Source organism: Podarcis pityusensis (assembly GCF_964106645.2).
Source record: "Podarcis pityusensis genome assembly, chromosome: 14".
In the NCBI taxonomy this organism is placed as follows: Eukaryota; Metazoa; Chordata; class Lepidosauria; order Squamata; family Lacertidae; genus Podarcis; species Podarcis pityusensis.
The window spans coordinates 33606088-33626601 of NC_138039.1; the positions used below are offsets into that span (position 1 = coordinate 33606088).

The window sequence follows — 20514 nt, forward strand, 5'->3', positions numbered from 1 at the left end:
TGAAGGTGGTAAAACTCACAGAACTACTGTTTCCAGCATCTCTAACAAACAACTGTTTCTAGGATTCCCCATGACTGTTAATGTGGTATAAATGTGTTTTAAATTTATGGTGTGGGTGAGGCTTTGCTGTGCTGCCATTGCGTGGCAAAGCAAAGGATTATGGTCTCAGACACCAAAAAGAAAAACTTGTTTCTTTTGCGGTAGGGAGAACATCTTCTCTTCTCGCTCAACAGATGTTCAAGCTGAAAAAAACTGAGCATATACAGCCAAGGGATGCTACAGAGTTATTTTTGGCCAGGGGAGATACGATCTCAGGCTACCTCTTCTCATCAACGCTTAGAGGGCAGATGTGAGAGGATGAGGTTTGGAGATACTATCAGGCTCATCTTAGCATCAGGCTTCACAGACTGTTCCAGCACAAGCTAGAATTCCTCCCCCCTCTCTCAGCTCTCTTTGAGCCTACATAAGCCATAAGAAGGTCACTGAGCAAGGCTTAATTTATTTTATATTTAAAAAATGATTTATTTTTTTCTGAGCAGGGTCCATTTTCTTGGGTTTTGGATTTAAAAATACATTTGCAGCAGAGACCTATTGGAAAGAAAATGAAGCTCACTTACAAACACTTGCTCACTGAGCCAAGCAACCTATCTACCACTTCTCCTTTTTCAGAACACATATAAGATGCATCAAGGTTGGGAGGATTGGATGTGAATAGAAAGAGACGGTGCTCCAAGGCACATTTTATCTCCAGCCACACTGTGTGATAAGCATGCTTTTAGATGCGGCTATGGTGCAAACAGGAAGTGCAGCTGGCTCGTGCTTCCAGTCTCGTGACACAGCTCCAAATTGCAAACCGAGTGCGTGACACACCTCCTCACTGACAGAGAGATGCAAAAGATCCATTTCATATAAGACAGACATGCAGAGAAACATTTAAAAATAAGGTGGCTGTGTTTCCTGTACTTTTGATGCCGATGTTAACATCTGAAGCATATCTAAAGAAAGAAGCGAGGGGCAACACGATGAATCTGGGGTGACAAGGGGAACACGGGAGACCAGGAGCTTTAACACAGAAAGTGACTGGAAACCATTATGGAGACTTACAGAAAGGAGTAACACTGAGAGAAAGACTAGTTTAGTGGCATCATTTTGAGTCTCTTAAGAGAGGGAATGGTGGGAGGAAAGAAGCAAGCAAGTCCATTTACAGTAACCCAAGGTACCACTGTAATTCCCACCCACCTCCTCTACAGACGCAAAGCACTGAACAAAAGCAAGGTAAAAATAAATAAATACTTTAAATAAATAAATAACTCCACTAAAGGCTCCAGCAGAAGACCTCTGCCCAAGACCCTAGAGAGGCAGTTAAAGAAGCCAGTACTGCAGCAACCAAATAACCTGAGCAGATTCCTATGTTACTATTAAGCTGACAACACACCCTGCTGGACCCAGCAACCTAAGTCTGTGGTTTGAAACAGGGGCCACATTCTCTTCCAGGCAATCTTCTGAGGGCCACATGCCAATAGTGGGCAGACCCAGAGCGAAAAGTGCTCCTGTGCAGGGGGGAGAGTTGAGGCAGAGAGTGGCCACCATTATGGGCTTTTTTTTTTACACCTCAGAAGAGATGGGGTTGTGTCTGTGGTCTCCTTTCCATAAGAGCAAGTTAGTACTGAGGTTTCCCCTTAAAGTTTTAAAATGAGTGGTGAAATTTCCCCCAGTTCCACATTGCCTGTGGATATCCTTTGCGTTACAAAGGGCTGCAGGTTTCAGTTTCCTGAATGCCAACCCTTTTGAGAAGACTGCTGTGGAGCTGAGGTGAATGAGGTGAGGCAATTTCCTCTCCAGCCGGAAGAAAGACCAAGCTTCAGGGAGAGGTTTTGTGGTGGCACAGAACTTCAGAAGGACAGCGCTTGGTTTTATTAATGTTGTGACACTTACATAAATTATATCATTTATGCAAAATCCTTAACTGAGTACTCCTGTTCGATGTTGGAGAGCTTTATGTTATGTGCCATTCCCGCAAGTCCCTTCAGAGGCTACAATAATATAGACCTTTGACATACAAAAGAACGTTCAGAATCATACCCCCCAGGGGAAAAACCTACACAATGAATCCAGGTTTTTACTTGTTATACAGTGGGTTAGTTTCTACACAACCTTCTTTAATGGTCCATCCAGGCAAGAAAGAAGCAATATCGGAAGTCAAAGATGCTCTCCAGCCAGGCAAAGACACTAAAAATGGTGTGAAGAGAGGCCTAGGCTAAGGTGTGTGGCATGGGGAGAATTCTGCTGACCAGACAAGAGAGGCTTGGAGGGCCGCACTTGGCCCTTGAGGTTGCCCACTCCCTAGTTTAAAACCTGGGCCGCAATACCTCAAGGACCGCCTCTCGCCATATGAACCCTCCGAGACCCTGAGATCATCTTCTGAGGCCCTTCTTTGTGTGCCTCCTCTGCAAGAGGTTCAGAGGGTGGCAACATGTGAACGGGCCTTTTCTGCAGTGGCTCCCCATTTGTGGAATGCGCTCCTCCTCCTCAGAAGAAGAAGAGTTTGGATTTGATATCCCGCCTTTCACTCCCCTTCAGGAGTCTCAAAGCAGCTAACATTCTCCTTTCCCTTCCTCCCCCACAACAAACACTCTGTGAGGTGAGTGGGGCTGAGAGACTTCCAAGAAGTGTGACTGGCCCAAGGTCACCCAGCAGCTGCATGTGGAGGAGCGGAGACGCGAACCCGGTTCCCCAGATTAGGAGACTACCGCTCTTAACCACTACACCACACTGGCTCTCAGGGAGTTCGACTGCTGACTTCATTACACATTTTTAGGTGCTAGGAGAAAACGTTCCTCTTTAACCAGGCTTTTACCTGATTGACATCTGGTGCCTTTTTAAAATGTGTTGTGGAAGGGGAGATTATTGGATTGTCTTTGTTTTTCTTTTTAATACACATTTTGAGTTCTTTTATATTGTGATTTTATGTTGTGAACTGCCCTGAGATCTAGGGGTATAGAGTGGTATACAAAATTATTATTATTATTATTATTATTATTATTATTATTATTGATAATATCACACAGGAGCCGCCATTTAAATGCATAGCACTATGCTCTCAAGAAGTCAACATAACAGTCACAGCTTCATGCAATGCCTTCCTTGACACCAACTTGACAGGGCAATAAAGTAAAGGTAAAGGTAAAGGTACCCCTGGCTGTTAAGTCCAGTCGCGGACGACTCTGGGGTTGCGGCGCTTATCTCGCTCTATAGGCCGAGGGAGCCAGCGTTTGTCCGCAGACAGCTTCCAGGTCATATGGCCAGCATGACTAAGCCGCTTCTGGCGAACCAGAGCAGCGCACAGAAATGCCGTTTACCTTCCCGCCATATTCATCTACTTGCACTCTGATGTGCTTTCATACCACTATGCTCTCAAGAAGTCAACATAACAGTCACAGCTTCATGCAATGCCTTCCCATTAACATTCCACACCAACTTGATAGGGCGATACACACAGCCAAAGCATTTTGGTCTGCTTCAAGGTTGTTTTTTGTTTTTTTGTTTGCAAGGGCTTGTTGCCAAGTAATTAATCACGGCCCAACGCTGCAATGCTTCATTAGTGTGGAAGTGCTATTCAGAGAACAGCAATATCCCTGCCGGTCATGCCCATACGAAGTTACTCACACACTTTCTCTCTGGAAAACTTTCACTGTTATTCAACAAAGAAAACTTGTTCCTTTCAGGAAGGCGCTGTGACAGAAGGGCTTGGATGAACAAAGATTATTATTAGAAGCAATCTTTTAAAATACACATAAAAACCAAAAGGCACTTCCTGCATTCACATTCAGAGCTGTGCACCTGTTAAAAGCTAATAAAGCAGGGGCTGATTTTCTGGAATTATATTGCAATCGATATGAAAAGAAGAAAAAGCCTTCAAGACTTTACTTGCAGCCCATTTTCTCTGTAGGATTGACTTACTTGCCAACTACAATCACAAACCACTACAGTGGGGCTAATAACAGAAGCCCACATGAAAACTATTAGAGTTGGCTGGCTTGGCAGAATAACGTTATTTAAGAATAAAAATAAATAAATATGACTACTGCCAACAGAGCTGGCCTTATCTAAATAACATTACGACCCTATTAGGTTATAGGCCCAGTTTCTTGTCCAAGCGTAAGCTGTTATTTAAGAGCTGCTAATTTGTTGTTAAGCACCAGTGAGACTTTCCCCAGTTGTCCCAGAGCCACTGTGCCCCTCCTTCAACATTTTCCAAAGATAAGAGGACTTTGGCATGGGTTGGAACAAGGCTAGCCTAATTAACAGAAGCCCTGTTCATGTGTTTGGAGCAAACATGCATGGGCTTTAAGAGGGGAGGGGTTGGGTGTGCAAGTCCCACCTCCCAAGTGCATTCCACCTCTCTAACCTTTGCACAGAGTGCAAAGGTCCAAAGGGATCAGCCTTCAGCTGATCTCTCTTAGAAACTTCCCTGCATCCAGAAGCTCTAGATAATCAGGATTCTTGGAGGGAGACTTCTAAGCACACTCACCCGAACACACTTCAAATGCCCTTTCAGAAATTCACACTCAACAAGTGAAAGTGGGACAGAAAGTTGGCGTGCATAAGGTTCTTGGAGGGGGGTGGGATTGGAAGGAATCCTTGTCCCACTTTGAATCCACATGCATTCACCCTGAATGCATGGCTAGGGCCAGAATCAATGTTGGAGCATTTGTACAACCAAGCCAGGCAGCGCATACACACACACACACACACACCAGATTAGTGCAGGAATCTTTCCAAGAAACCAAATGACTTCGGAAGCAGCCTTAACACTGGGAGGGCATGATCTCTAGGCCAGGTATGAAGAACCACTGACTCGCCTGACGTTGCTGAACTACAACTCCCATCAGCCCCAACCTGAATGGCCAATGGTCAGGGATGATGGGAGTTGTAGTCCAGCAACACCTGGAGAGCCAAAGGCCCCCCATAGCACCTGCTCTGCGTCATTTGGAAAGGTGCTGTAACACAGTGAGTTATGCTTTGCATGCAAAACACTGGCATTTCAGGATGAGGAGGGTTGGGAAAGACCTCAGCTTTGAATTCTGCTTCCAGTCTGAGCAGGCATCATAGGGCCAGATGGAACCAATGATCTGGGCACAGCATAAGGCAACCTCACATGCTCATCCCTAGTCCACAATTTGCAAAATGGCCCCAAACAGGATGGGCGAAGGAGAGGCCACTGACAGACAGAAGAAAACAGGAAAAAGAGCATTTATTTACAATAGGCATGGGGAACCAGTTGCCTGCTGGATTACAAATCTCATCACCCCTGACTATTAGCCTTGCTGCCTGGGCCTGAAGGGAGCTGGAGTCCATCAACATCATCTGTAGAGCCAGAGTTTCCTCACCCCTGATATGCAAGAAAACACACATAAGAAGGTCCACAGATTTTCCCATTCAGGGTGAGTGTAGCTTGATTGAAAGGGAATTGTACTCCCTCTTAGGCTAGTCTTGAATGTGCAAAAGATAGATAGATGACTATTTAAAGATTCCTCCTTCCCTCTTGCACCCCAGAGTGATATAATCCAGGGAGGGGAGTTTTTCTGTCTCTCCCATCACTTGATTCTGCTAAGCACTTAAACAGGCCCTCAACTCTACCTAGGGCAGCACCTAGTTATTTTGAAAGCAATTTAAGACAATATATCCTGGCCTACTAAAATATTTAAAAAGTTTTAAAATAGCTACTGCCAAGGACGTAGGGGGGAAAGGCAGTTTTTTCCAAGACTCTTCACTGCTCAATGAGAAAAGATTGAGCTGTGATGAGATTGTCAGAGCCAGAGCTATCCAGTCCTCCAACACTAAGGACAATAGAAAACTCTCTCTTTTTATTGTTGCTAAAACCAAACAGCAAATCCTTGACAATAAAGATGATTTAAAGTGGCAATAGCCACAGAAAATCTTTTTTTAAAAAAACAACCTGTAGCAGAAATTCATTGTTTCACTCCAAACAAAACCAACGAGCCATTTAAACTTCCTCAAAAGCTCAAACCATATTAGCAGTACGGCAGACTGGTATTCTGTGCCACATCCCTGGGCTTGGGAAGCAAAAACTTTAAAGGTCACTTTGTCCCAGCCAGGGCAAGGAGATAATCCCTACCCTTTTAGACAATCAGGATTCCTGGCAAGATTTTGAGAGGCTCCAGCTGGCTGCCAAGAAAGTTCACACCATCAGGGGGTTCGGAAAAGCTTTTACTGCTAAAAATGCTGGAGACTGCTTTAAGGCTCAATTAAGGCTAAGCATGGCAACTGAGAAGCTGCAGAGCTCCGGAGATTTGTTTGCAAAAAGTCAGTCAAACAAGGAACCCCATCTTGCATTGCTTGCTAGTCTAAAGCACCACCATGTCTGGCAGGTGTGCCAGACACTCCTTATTCCTTTCTTACCCTCTATTGCAGCAGCTCTGCTGCCACGGATAGTCTTATCACAACAGTAAGAGGAAGGACCCTGTCTCACTGCTATGCTTCCCACAACCTGCACCACTTTCAGAAGTCCCCTCTGCACCACACATATGAAGCGGTATCAGTCCTGTGGACTGTAATACGATAAGGCTGCCAAGAGGTGTTAGGAGATCCTGTATTCTCTTTCACAGAGCTTCAATTTCCAGAGTTCCCTGGGAAGAGGGACTGACTGTTAAACTAGTCTGGGAAATCTGAGGAGCACTCACTTTTAGTTGGCATTTGGCCTATAAGCAAACACAAGAGTGCATTTGTCTGTAGTGTGCATTTTATCTTATGGAATAAAAAAATATTATTTTCATGTTTGCAAAAAACCTTATTTTGCCTTAACTTTCTTTCTTTTTTTTAAAGTGGTATTCTGTTAAAGGGAGTGGAACTTTTTCTTCTGTTTTGTACACTTTTATTGTATGACTTCATAACCTACACAAATGAAAGAGGCCTATCAACTCCTTTCCACCCCCTTTCTTCCACTGTGGAAGAAAACCTGAATTACAGATAGTCTTGGTCGCTGGTCTTGAAAAGCAATTGCCCATCTGTGCAGTCAAACCTAGGGATGGGGAAGGAAAGCAAATATCAAAACAGAACTTACTGCTATTGCTAGGCATGATTGTGTAAGCCTCTGAGCAATGATCTGCACCACTGGTGGGTTTTGTGTGTATAATATATTATCTGTATGTACATAAAGGAAAAGGTAAAGGGACGCCTGACCATCAGGTCCAGTCGTGGCCGACTCTAGGGTTGCAGTGCTCATCTCGCTTTATTGGCCAAGGGAGCCGGCGTACAGCTTCCGGGTCATGTGGCCAGCATGACTAAGCCGCTTCTGGCGAACCAGAGCAGCGCACGGAAACGCCGTTTACCTTCCCGCCAGAGTGGTGCCTATTTATCTACTTGCACTTTGACGTGCTTTCTAACGGCTAGGTTGGCAGGAGAAGGGACCGAGCAATGGGAGATCACCCCGTCCCGGGGATTCGAACTGCCAACCTTCTGATCAGCAAGTCCTAGGCTCTGTGGTTTAACCCACAGCGCCACCCACATCCCTGTATGTACGTAGTGTGTGTTAATTAAAAACGAATGTAGACTTTGCTTCGTCGTAAAATATTTTGATTACTTAATAAAGTCTTTTTTTAAAAAAATAGCCTACAGTACAAAGGTAGGAGCTACACCCACTGATCTGCCCCATGTTCTCTTGCCTCTGGAACTGCTAGCCACTGGCATGTTGCCCTTGAGAAGTTTCCCACAGGCAAATCCAGTCCTTTGGGTAAAAAAGGTTCCACACAACTGCATAACAGGAACAATCAAGAACATGACTGTGAGCAAAAAAAAACCTGTACCAATGCAAGAAAAGACGCAACAAAGGATAAGGGAATGACACATAGGAATTGTGCCACAAACCCCAATGGCTATGGTCTACCTCTACTGTCCAAGGAGGTATGCATCTGAAAAGCAGCTGCTGGAAACTGCTGGAGGGAAGAGCGCTGCTGCATTCAGGTCCTACTTGTGTGTTTCCCATTAGTTGGCCACTGCGAGAACAGGATGCTGGACTGGATGGGTCACTGGCCTAATCCAGCAGGACTCTTCTTACGTTCTAAACCGCATTGGGAAAACATAGGGTACGGTATAAAGAAGTGTCCTATGTCCCTGGGTCAGGCTATTGGTCCATTGACCTCAGCATTGTCTACAGACAATACTGACAGAAGCTCTCCAGTTCACAGCCAGGATTTCTTCCACTCCAATGTGGAGATGTTGGGGATGGAACCTGAAATCTTCTGCATGCGATGCAGATGCTCTGCCACTGAGCTCAGACCTTACCATAGCTGTGTGCATTGCCTGGAGCACACAGAGAACAACTTATCAGTGCTGGGTCTAAGATAGCTCTGGAGTGAGAACACATATCTTCAATCTATTCAGACTCAAGACTCACGTTTGACACAGACATGCATCTGAGGACCCCCATTCTTAATACAGTGGTATCTCTGGATGCAAACAGGATCCGTTCCGGAGCCCCGTTCGCATCCTGAGCGGAACGCAACCCACGTCATTTTGAGCATCTGCGAATGTGCCGAAACCCAGAAGTAACCCATTCCGTTACTTCCAGGTCGCCGCAGAAAGCAAGCTGAAAACACTCAACCTGAAGCTACTTTAACCTGAGGTATGACTGTATATATTTGCATTGTGGGAGTGCTCCTGTTGCAACCCACCTTGGATCAGGACAAGACCTGAAGACCAGTGCTCTAGGCAAGAATTGTATGGGGGAAAGTTCTAGTCTGACCAAAAGCCTTTGAGCATGGGGCTGGGGGTGGGAAGGGTTGGCCTGGGAGGGGAGAGCAATTATGGGTCCTAGAAAAACTTGCCCTGGCCTGCAGTTTGCCCTACAGGGGCAGCAGTCCAGGGAATCATAGTTCCTGCAGCCCTCAAGACAGCAGCCAGGTTTTAATGCAGCCTGCGCTGATGAAAAATAGAAGGCTGCGGATCGGTGGATGGGATTGTTTCTGGCAGCCCTAGTGCCGTTTTGCCAGGAGACACACTATGCGCAAGAGTTTCCATCAAAGTCATGCGGTTCCACTTTGGTAAAGGAAGAGCAGGAGCTATTCTTTGGAGGGGGGTGCCCATCCAGAACCCAGAATAGTTTGTGCAAAAGAGAAGCCTGCCCATCACTCGCACCTTTGTAAACCACACAGAGGTTTATTTTGGGCAGCTCCCCTCACCAGCCCTTTGTTTTCATTTCCAACTTCAGAAATACTTTGGTGTGTGTGTGTGTTATTTTCACAAGGATATGTTGCTAAGACTTGCAAGATTCAGAAACAGGAACAAACCCACTTTCAGTTTTAAAAACTCAATGGGAAGAGGAAGAAACTTTGCTCATAAAGACCCAGAATCTCCCTTCCTTTAAAGGGAAATTGTAAACAAGAACACAGAGTACTCCATGACTTTACAACACTATGAAATGCCTATAGTTAGAAGAAAAGAAAATTCAAGACCAGCATATGGAGTGCCCCAAGTTCTTGATCATCTTTTTTGATACTGAGTATGTCAGAGGTACTTTTGAGTTTAAAACATTTTATTGTTGACTCTGATAAAGAGAGGATTTATTGTATTTGCTTTTAACGTGAATGGGAGGTTGTGATGTTATCATCATAATATACCTTTTCACTTTATTATGTTTGTATATTTATGGATGCTCAATTTATTTTGCTTTTAGATTACGGTGGCCTTCTGGCTGCAAGCCACAAAGTTCTTAAGAAAAGAACAAATGAAATTTCCAAGACAAATCACCATAAGGTCCCATCCATTCAGCTTGCCATCGCCTGCATTGCACGCCAATGCCCTATCAGTTTCAACAGCCAACAGCTTATTCCCTTAGGAGAGGTCATTCTAACTAACTGGAAGCAGATTAACAGTGCATCTTCTCACGAAAGCTGACCTCCCCTTCTTCCCAGGCACCATATATACAAAGCCGCTGCAATGTCTACCCTGTCTCCTCCTCTCTACTATCACCCGATGAAGGTCATTCGGAAGATACCAGGATATAAAAGCAGCGTAGCCAAACTAATAAAGAACGCCCTGTCTTTTTAAGAAGTACAGCTGCACAATTCCTTTTATAATCTCTGGTGAAAGAGAAAGAATGCTACTTTCTCAGGGCAAAGCTGGGAACAATCGCCGGCGAGTAGTATCGTGGAGTGGCATAGAGATTACCTTTCTGTGCCATCGCTTAGCTGCCATCTGCCCACATTATGTTCAAGGGAGGCTACAGATGCCCTTTAGTAGATTCTCACTTGGCTTTCAGGGTTTGACCTCTGTGTACTGGTAATAGCCTACAATAGGGCCAAAAGAGACACAAAAGTGGCCTCTTTTCATTCATATATATCAGGCACGTCCAACTCTCTAGAGACTGCGATGTACTCCCAGTATAATAAAACTGGCAGTGATCTACTCATTGTCATTGCCAAGAGTTGTTGAGCTATTTTTTTTCTGGGGATGCATAAAAACTCTACAATAATACTACACTAAGGGAGTGAATACAAGCTTTCACAGCGGAAGCAGAACTGGGACATAGCACCAGGGGCAGGGCATGGGGGACGGAACTACCGATCAGGAACACACAGGCGATCAATTTCTTCAATCGCACGAATGACGTGCAGGACCTCGGCGATCTACCTGTTGATCGCGGTCGACCAGTTGAACATGTCTGATATATATAAAATACACATGCCATGCACATATAGAATGGGGTATGTGCATTGTAGCTTAACAGTAAATGAAATGTGGACTGCCACAAGCAAATGGAACTTCTGGGAGGCCAAGGAAGAGGACTTGCCATCAGTCTCTCCCCGCCCCCACCAAGCATTTCCCTTTTGCAGCTGTTGGCCTCCTCTGGAGCCAGCTGTTAAATCATCCAACCTGGTAAGGAAGACCCCCTCCCTTCTGAAATCTATTTAAACTAGTCTGCCGAGGCTCTTTCAGCAAACGGGAAGTTTATTGAACATTAGCTTTATCTTTGCTCTGCACTTATATATTTGTGTCTAGATTATTTTGCTTTTCGTAATAATGAATTTATTCTGTGTTTGCTAAATAGCTGATTTGTAAGAGTATAAGAAAGGGATGCAGGTGGCGCTGTGGTTTATACCACAGAGCCTAGGACTTGCCGATCAGAAGGTCAGTGGTTCGAATCCCCGTGACGGGGTGAGCTCCCATTGCTCGGTCCCTGCTCCTGCCAACCTAGCAGTTCGAAAGCACATAAAAGTGCAAGTAGATAAATAGGTACCGCTCCAGCGGGAAGGTAAAAGGCATTTCCGTGCGCTTCTCTGGTTCACCAGAAGCAGCTTAGTCATGCTGGCCACATGACCCGGAAGCTGTACGAAGGCTCTCTCGGCCAATAAAGCGAGATGAGCGCCACAACCCCAGAGTCAGTCACGACTGGACCTAATGGTCAGGGGTCCCTTTATCTTTAAGACTATAAGAAGAGCCCCACTGGATCAGACCAATGGTCTAGCCAGCCCAGCATCCTGTTTCTCAAAGAGGCCAGCCAGAGGCCCATGGAAACCCTCAAGCAGTTACCGTGTGCAAGAATGCTCTCCCTTCCTATGGTTCCCACCAACTGGTATTTAGAAGCACTGCTGCCTCTCAAGGTGGAGGCAGAGCATAACCACCATGACTAGTAGCCACTGATATACCTACCCTCCAGGAATTTTCCCAACCCTCTTTTAAAGCCATTCAAGTTGGTGGCCATCACTGCCTCCTGTGGCAGTGAGTTCCATAGTTTCGTCCTCTATGTATGTATCGGTATGTTTTGCAAACTGGTTTTTCTCCACTGAGCGTGCACACACTGAAAGGTTCTGCATTCTGTTTCTTGCAAACTATTTTGGACACGACTCACTGTGGAAAAGCGGCATACAAATGAAACAAAACTAAATCAAAACATATCTCCTCTGCTCTTAGAGAACAGCAAACACTATTCTGTCGTCTCAGTTTACTTCCAGAGTCAAAAAGGAGGAAAGTGTTTTGAGCAATGGACTAGGGAAGAAGAAGAAGAGTAGAAGAGTTTGGATTTGATATCCCGCTTTATCACTACCCAAAGGAGTCTCAAAGCCGCTAACATTCTCCTTTCCCTTCCTCCCCCACAACAAACACTCTGTGAGGTGAGTGGGGCTGAGAGACTTCAAAGAAGTGTGACTAGCCCAAGGTCACCCAGCAGCTGCATGTGGAGGAGCGGGGAATTGAACCCGGTCCTCCAGATTACGAGACTACCGCTCTTAACCACTACACCACACTGGCTCTCATAGGGGTCACATAGGAGGATGTTTCTGTGCCCTTTTTACTGATAAAGTAACCCCAACTCTCCAAACCCCTGCCTTAAAAATGGGTAATGCAAATAGGTGGATGGTAACAGCCCATTCATTTTCTTGTTCAGCTCTCAGTGGTGAGTCAGGTGCTCAAACAGGGAACTTGATCCATCTAGTTCTGTAGTCTACACTGACTAGCAGCAGCTGCCCAGGATTTTAGACAAAATCTCTCTCTCTCAGCTCTACCTGGAGATACAGTGGTCGTACTTTGGACCTCCTGCATGCAAGGCAGATGCTTGACCACTGAATTCCTTCCTCAGGGGGTTGTTTGGTTTCTTACAGGAGTATATTTTGCAGGCACATGTTTTATCTTCCCCTCTTGTTGACTACCTGGGTTCTCAAAGCTTGAGAGAAAGAGAGTGCGACTTAGACCGTGTATGAAAACAGGAAGATGAAATACAAAGTGATTCTGATCCATCAGGAACTGAGATCAGGGAGAAAAGGTAAGAGTTTATGTGAACAGTTTCAGAATAACCTCTCTTACAGACCAGTCAACTAAGCATACCAAAGCTAGCTTTCGGGTTTCAGGGTATTCTCCCTCAAGCTCAGCACTAAAAGGAAAAAGGGGAAAGAGGAATAGAGTGGAGGTGGGGGAAAGAAATGGGTGTCACTGGCGCAGGGCATGTTAAAGTTCCATCTGCAAGGTGATTCAGGAAGCTCTTGCAAACTGGTTGGCTTTTGCATGGTGCAAAAAGATCGCAGGTTGCACCACAGGCTGACAAAGAAGCAACGGTTGCTTCCCTTTCGGAATAAGTTTAAAATGCCAGAGGTTACAGCGGTACCTCAGGTTAAGAACTTAATTTGTTCTGGAGGTCCGTTCTTAACCTGAAACTGTTCTTAACCCTTTAGCTAATGGGGCCTCCTGCTGCCGCCGTGCCGTCTGAGCACGATTTCTGTTCTCATCCTGAAGCAAAGTTCTTAACCCAAGGTACTATTTCTGGGTTAGCGGAGTCTGTAACCTGAAGCGTCTGTAACCCAAGGTACCACTGTATTTAGATCTGCCTCTGGCACTAATTAGAACACATGAGATGGTGGCAGTGATTACTAACAATGCTATTTTTTTGCCCGCCTTTACTGTAAAGAAGGGAGCTGGAAAAAAAAGCCCCCCCAGCCTGGACCTATCTTGGACTACAACTCCCATCATCCCCAGCCAATACAGCTGATGGGAGTTGTAGCCCAAAATACCTAGAGGGCACCAGGTTGGAGAAGGCTCTGTTAATCATTATCCTAGCAACACTGAAGATTTAAGATAAGCCAACATCGAAGTATTGCCTAATGGGAATTCTCCACACCTTTAACTTCCGTCTCAATTTAAGATTTCTCGCACGCACATCCTGAGTTTAGGAGGTAGTTCGCCAAGTTGCTGTCTTCAGCAAGATGTCCACAAGAGAAGAAAGGAAAACCACATTTTCTCCTTCAGTTATCCTCTGGGCTTTGCCTCAGTGCTAAAGAGCTTAAGGCAAGCTAGGGACTTACTGAACTGCAATGAACTTTTGCCTGAACCCAGTCCCTATAAACCAAACATAATCAAAATGTAACAAAGGGTACTGAACGCCAAAATTTTCTCATCCGTCCCCCAACCCACCCCGCCACACAATGCAGAGATGAATATTTGCCTAGATTAAAATTTAACCGAAATTCCTCAAAATCAAAACCATTAGATCTGAAAGCAGATTTCCTGGAAGGCCTCCAACGATTGCACACAATTTCAGGAATACTAGTTTTCAGTCCATATGCTGTGGGTTGGCTCAGGGGAGGGGGGAGAACACACACAGCAACAGAGATTTCCAGACAGATATGTCACCTAAATTTGCATTTTTCTCAAAGCACAACAGTTCTTCATTAACATGACTTTAAAAAGAAGTATTAAAAAACATTTAAAGCTCTCCCCATCAGCACTAGTGTAGTGGTAGATTCAGAATTTCAGGGTCCCTTCATAATGGCTACAGCAACACCTCTTCTAAGATTATACAACAACCTTAGAAATAAATAAATAAATAAATAAATAAATAAATAAATAAATAAATAAATGGAGGCTCTAGAATCATCAATGCTGATCTCCATGTGTTGCCTTTCATCTAGATGTACTATTTTCTGTGCACATGCACGGACAAATAATTTTGAGTGTTCCAGCGTCTTCTTTCTGGGCGACTTAAATTGTGTTTTCCATGAAGTCCCATTATATGTAAGCACTGAAAACACAAGTTTCAGGAGCACCGAAAGCACAAGTTTCAAGAGAATGGTGTGCAACGGAACTTGCAAACCATTCTCTTGAAACTTGTGTTTTCAGTGCTCCTAAATGCTTAGCTCTGGAGCACACGGTGGCCAAAATGCTCCCACCTTCCATGCTGATTGAGAGACTCTGGGATACTGGAGACAGGGACCCTGCTGCAGAAATAGCAAGAAGTCTTCAACACTCCCCTCCTCCCACACACCGTTACCCCAGACCATACCAGCTACATACCTCGTAAGACCAGACGCACTGCACTCCTGCAAATCTCCGCACGCATCTCCCAATCTCCACATCCTCGTGGGTCGTGTACATCTCTCGAAGGCACTCCCCGATATGAGGGACCATCCTCCGCAGGACTTCCCGGCTCATGATGACGCCTGGGCCCCCCATGCAGAAGTTCTCCCCGGGCTCCAAGGCCAGCTTCCCCATTTCTTCCGTGGTGCCCAGACCCGTCTGCCCAAGGAAGAGGGGCTCGCTGCTGTTCAAGCTCCGAAGGAAGTTCTCCAGCTTGTCCCCCTTGACGTAAACATCGTCGTCTGCCCGCATGAACCATTCGTACTGGTCCAAGTAGTGGTCATGCATGTACTTGAGCATCATGAACGATTTCTTCTGGGGCGGGTAAGAGTCATCCACACCAGGCAGCGGCACGATGGGGATGGGGAGAGAGGTGTCTGAGCCCTCGCTGGAGAAGAACTCAACCTTGCCAGGGATGGTGCTGGACCACGTTCTGCAGAGTAGAAGACCAAAAACCAGTTACGCAAAACCACTCTGTTTGTGCATAGAAACATAGGAAGCTGCCTTCTACTGAGTCAAACCACTGGTCCATCTAGCTCAGCATTACACAGACTGGCAGGTTGCTGCTTTGCAGGGGTTCAGGCAGGGGATATTCCCAGTCCTAACTGAAGATCTTGGGGGGAAAGCAGATGCTCTGCTGTTCTAAGCACTGGACAGGTGGGGTCCAGTAATGATCAAAGAGGCCTCGCCTGTGTTTTGATTGGCACACGATCTTTAATGCCCCCAGCTCAGTGGAAGAGCATTTGCTTTGCAGGCAGAAGGTCCCACGTTCGATTCCTAACATCTCCAGGTAGGGCTGGGGGCGAACTCCATCTGAACCCCTGGAGAGCTGCTGCCAGTCAGTGTAGGCAATGCTGAGCTAGCTACAACAATGGGTCTAACTCACTGTATTGGTAAGAGCCCTCTGCCCTGGCTGTAGAGCTGGGCTTATTGTGACCAAAATCGCAAAGAGGGCATCTCATCTATATCTCATTTCTAAAGTTTCCTACCCGCTGACCTGAGGACGGATCCTGCTGAACAGTAAGAGGGTTTCTCTGATAACACAGATGGGGTGAAGTACTTGTCCTGCAGCCATCTAAGAAATTAACCCACATCACTTCTTTTGACCAAAGGACTGAAACCTAGGCGTTTAAATACATACCCATGACCATAAGCTGATAATTTCAGGTATAGACAATCCAGAGTCTTTAGACCAAGTACTTTCTGGCCCATATGAATTAACATTTTGTCATTCTTTGCATGAACATAGGAAGCTGCCTTATACCAAGTCAGAGCCATAGTCCTTGGACATTCCCATCCCTACCTGGATGATGCTGGGGATCAAACCTGAGGCCCCTTCCTGACAGTGTACGCTCAGCCCATGAATGTAAGGTTTATTCAAGGACCTTTTGCAAGGGAGTTTGTTGAATGCTTTATGGAGGTTCAAGCACATAATGTCTAGGAGGACATCCTCATCTACATGTGTGTTGACATTCTAAGAGGCTTGTGAGTCGTGGCAGCTGAGGCTGATGAAGAGTTTTGGTCCCAAAACATCTGGAGAGTACCAAGTCGGGAGAGACTGTCTTAGTGTTTGTCTGAATCCACCAGATATGTATTTCAGTGTGAGATTCTATAATTTTAACAGTCACAAGCAGTAATGATTGGGCACGCTGCAAATCTCTTCTGAATCCCTCAACAGTGCATTACAGCAGAACCAAGCTAATCTGGACAGCAAGGCCACACTCAAAACCATACATTGTTCCCAAAGTGGTTTAACAATCAATCCCTCTTCCCAGGAAACTCTGGGAATATTGTACTTCTGGCAGGGGAGTAGCTGTGCCCTATCAACTCTCAGGACCCTTACAAACTGCAACTCTCAGGATTTTTTTTTAGGGGAAGCCATGACTGTTGAAAGCGACATCATGGTGCTTTAAATGTATGGTGTGAAGAATGTGACTTAACATAGACTGCCGTCGCCACTGTAATGCAAGGTTTCTGTTGCGGGTCTCTCTCGAGTCAGACCCAAAAAACAAGAGCCACCCAAGGGACAATTATGGCCAACATACACATTCAGTGTCTGCTCCAGGCTTTCAAAGAGCATGAAGTCTAGACTACCCCATGTTCTCTTCTCAAATTTCCACCTATAATTTCTACCTACAAGAAGTGTGCTTTTGGCAGGAAGAGATGAGGGGGGAAAGTCTCTGCTCAGTAACCAGATAGTTTTATAGCCGTCACCTTTTCTTCCTTCCCTGCACAAAGGTAGAACATTTTTAGTTATGTTAGACAGCTTTGTTCCAGACATTATCGATGTTCAGAATCTGACCTGAAAACACTCAAGAGGTGCAAAAATAAAGCACTCTTTAAACGTGTTCTTCCTATTTTATACTGGGGGCTCACCAATCTTTTTAGACAATAAACTGATCTGTTCACACATGACTAAGAAAAGGAAGAAAAGGCTGACTATTTTATGTGGCATTAGAATTTAAAATACTCACACATTGTAAAGTAATTTACATATACTTAAACTACCAGCCTATTTGGAAACAGATGAAAGTGGTTTGGGGGTTTTTCCAGCATAATAAAGTCAGGAGGAGCGGAAAAACTGCTGTTGATATGCCCAATGCATATTAAAGTCAACACAGTGGATTAATTTATCAGAATTCCATCAACCCAGCCTGTCCTACAGATATGGACTGGATAACAACAAAATGAAATCTGACAGAAAATAAATAAAATGTCCATTAAAACGAATATATGTTAAGTGTAATTTAGGCTATTAAACACTTTTGCTGTCCGGGCATATCCAAAGTATCTGGCAAGCCAATTAGAAAATAAGAAGGCATAATTTAAGATAGGGAATCTATTGAGATCCTACTTCTGTGAGCAGAGATGAGCCAGCCCTTCTGCGAATACAGAAACTCACGGAGGTGTTTACTTCAGCCGAAGCACCATTATAGTAAAAGCAGGCAGTCAAAATAATACAAAAGAACAGAGGTTAGATTTGGACATTTGGCACCACCAAGAAAGGAGATCAAGAGGGGTCTTGAAGCTGCTCATCAACAGTTAGCAGCACAGACTGAGCAGGCACTTGGGTCACCTGATCACAGTCTCTTCCTACTGTTTCAATTACAGTAATTATTTCTAAAAGTGTATCGACACACATAAGTTAGCAGATGCAAATCTGTGCCCACTTTTGTCTTCTTTCTCTGTGATGCGTTTCCTCTTTTTTAAATGACGCGACAGGCCGTTTGTAAAAAGGGTCTTTTCTTTTGGGCTGCTTGCCATGTCTATTCTGCCTTCACTGCCAGGAGCCTGTGTGCTTCTGAAGACCGGTTGCTGAAACCGCAAGAGGAGAGAGTGGTTTTGTGTTCAAGTCCTCCTTGCGGAATTCCTATTGGGGCATCTGGGTGGCCCCTGTGAGAACAGGATGCTGGACTAGATGGGCCACAAGGCTCTTCTTATGCTCCTCCCAATTGCATTTCTGGGGGAGGGAGAGAGGCCATTCTTCTCTGCCTCTTACCCTTTTCTCTCACCTTGCCAATTCGTTTTTTTTAAGCCCAGACCAACACAACTACGGCTTACTGTGAGCAAGTAGTTTCAAAACAACCAAACACAGAACATATTTGATTCATTCTTTAGAGATCGTATCAAGGAAACAAAAGTTTATCCTCCCTAAAATTAAACAAAAGTCAACCCGAAGCAGTTTCTTCCCCACAACCACCAAAGCCAGAAAGAGATAAACAAACATTAATTTTGGGTTTCTTCCCTTCTCTGAGTGTCACAGGAATACAGAAACTCAAGGCAGAAACTGTAGGGATCTGCAATCGTTCAGAGGCCACAAAGTTAAGCATTTGGTATGTGGGATTTGTGTGTGTAAAAAACCCAAAAAACCCCTGTTCTTGCTTTCATTATGAAGGCACCCTTGATTAATAAAAGCACTCCCCCTCCCCCACCCCACCCCACCCCCCACTCCACTCCAGGCAGATTCATCTGATAAAGTGGCAAGATTAGGTTCTCCCAGCTACTCCTGTTTAATGACTTCCCTTTACAAAAGCCAATTAATTCCCTTACTTGCTTCCCTGCACCATGAAAGATTAACTGCTCCAAGTCATGACTGCCAGAAAATACAGGCAGGCAGTTTCATTTGTACAAAAGACGAGCTACACCTAAGGCAGTGGTTTTTCTAAGCATCTGCCTTCAAGGAATCAGTTCCACAGACGCTAATCTGCAGAGGAATTCCTTTGAGTTACTCTTCTCAAGTGGGCACCTCGGGTCACAATAACCTGGATAGGTGCAGTGTTCGGAGTGCCGCATTGGGAGACCTGGGTTCAAATCCCAAGGGCCTGACAAGAACTCTCAGCCTAGTCTACCTCACAGGGTTGTTGGGATGATGTTATGTACTGAGTTGAATAGAATTCAAAATGCAGCAGTCTGATTGGTCCTAGAACAATAGGATTCAGAATGCAGCAGTCTGATTGGTCCACAGGAGCCACCCAATCCAGCTCCAGGTGGAAGTGAATCCACAACCTGATTGGCCTACAGGAGAATCCCGGAATTAGCCAATCACATGGGGCCTATTGTGTAAATAATATATATAAAGCAGACATTCTGGGGGAACTTCCATTCCTCCTCACCACTATGAGCTGAATAAAGAGCATGAAATCCACTCTCAACTCCGAGTATCTTTCGGATGATAAGGGAGGGGGAAGAATGTGAATGACGATGAGCTCTTCAGAGGTAGTTTAGAGTAACCTTGTAAATAAATAAAAACAAAATAAATAAAACAAAACAGGGGAAGGAAACAGCCACCTTGGGTTCACAGTGGATGAAATAAATATTCACCTGGATACTGTGCACAATAAAATGAAGCTGTAGGATGCCTGACAGATACTCATCAGGCAAAGAGGACCATTGCCAATATTCTTAAAAGAGTTTTGTGGGAATTTGAAACATACCAAATAGATATATTATCTCAGCCTTCAGAGCTTAGTATCGATAGGACTACAGCTTCCCTCAAACCAACGGACCCAGCCAGCACTTTGTGTGACCCAAATCCCTCTGTTCAGTTCAATGTCAAGACATGTAGAGGTTCTTCAGCAGTGAGGCTGTATTGTAATTTCAATAATTTTAAGAGTTGTTTTAGTCTTTACAGTGTCACTGTTTTTAGAGTGAAGCATCTTTTTAAGTTCCCAGTTCATCAACAATAATCTTGGTCCTGCCTCCAGGCTTCCCAAAGGCACCTGGTTGGCCACTGTGAAGGCAGGTTGCTGGACCAGACGGGCCTTTGGACTGTACTACAGCCACTACCACAGGGAAGTCTAATTTAGGACACTGGAAACTGCCTTATGCTGAGTTTGGTCACTGGTCCATCTAGCTCAGCACTGCCTCTGAATACCAGATGCTGGAGAACATGGACAGGAAAGAAGACTGATTGTACTTTTACCCTCCTTGTAGACTTTCCATAGGCACCTGGTTGGCCACTGTGAGAAAAGGATGCTGAATTAGATGGACCATTGGCTTGATCCAGCATGGTTCTTCTTATCATCCTATTTACCATCTCCCAATCCGTTTGGTGTGGGGGTTTTTATGAACATTGGCACATTTTTAAAAGAAAATACATAAAGAACCATGTGTTGGAAAGGAAATGTGGGAGTTGTGTTTTTTGTGGGGGGG

At 45.0% G+C, this 20514-nt stretch overlaps 1 protein-coding gene across 1 annotated transcript in view; it reads right to left on the reverse strand.

The window, feature by feature from the left end:
* CHSY1 (chondroitin sulfate synthase 1) overlaps positions 1-20514 on the reverse strand; it is a 101729-nt gene that overhangs the window by 73180 nt on the left and 8035 nt on the right. The window contains exon 2 of the mRNA XM_080980350.1: positions 14800-15295. Within this exon, the coding sequence (XP_080836476.1) occupies positions 14800-15295 (496 nt within the window). The remainder of the gene's footprint in view (positions 1-14799; positions 15296-20514) is intronic.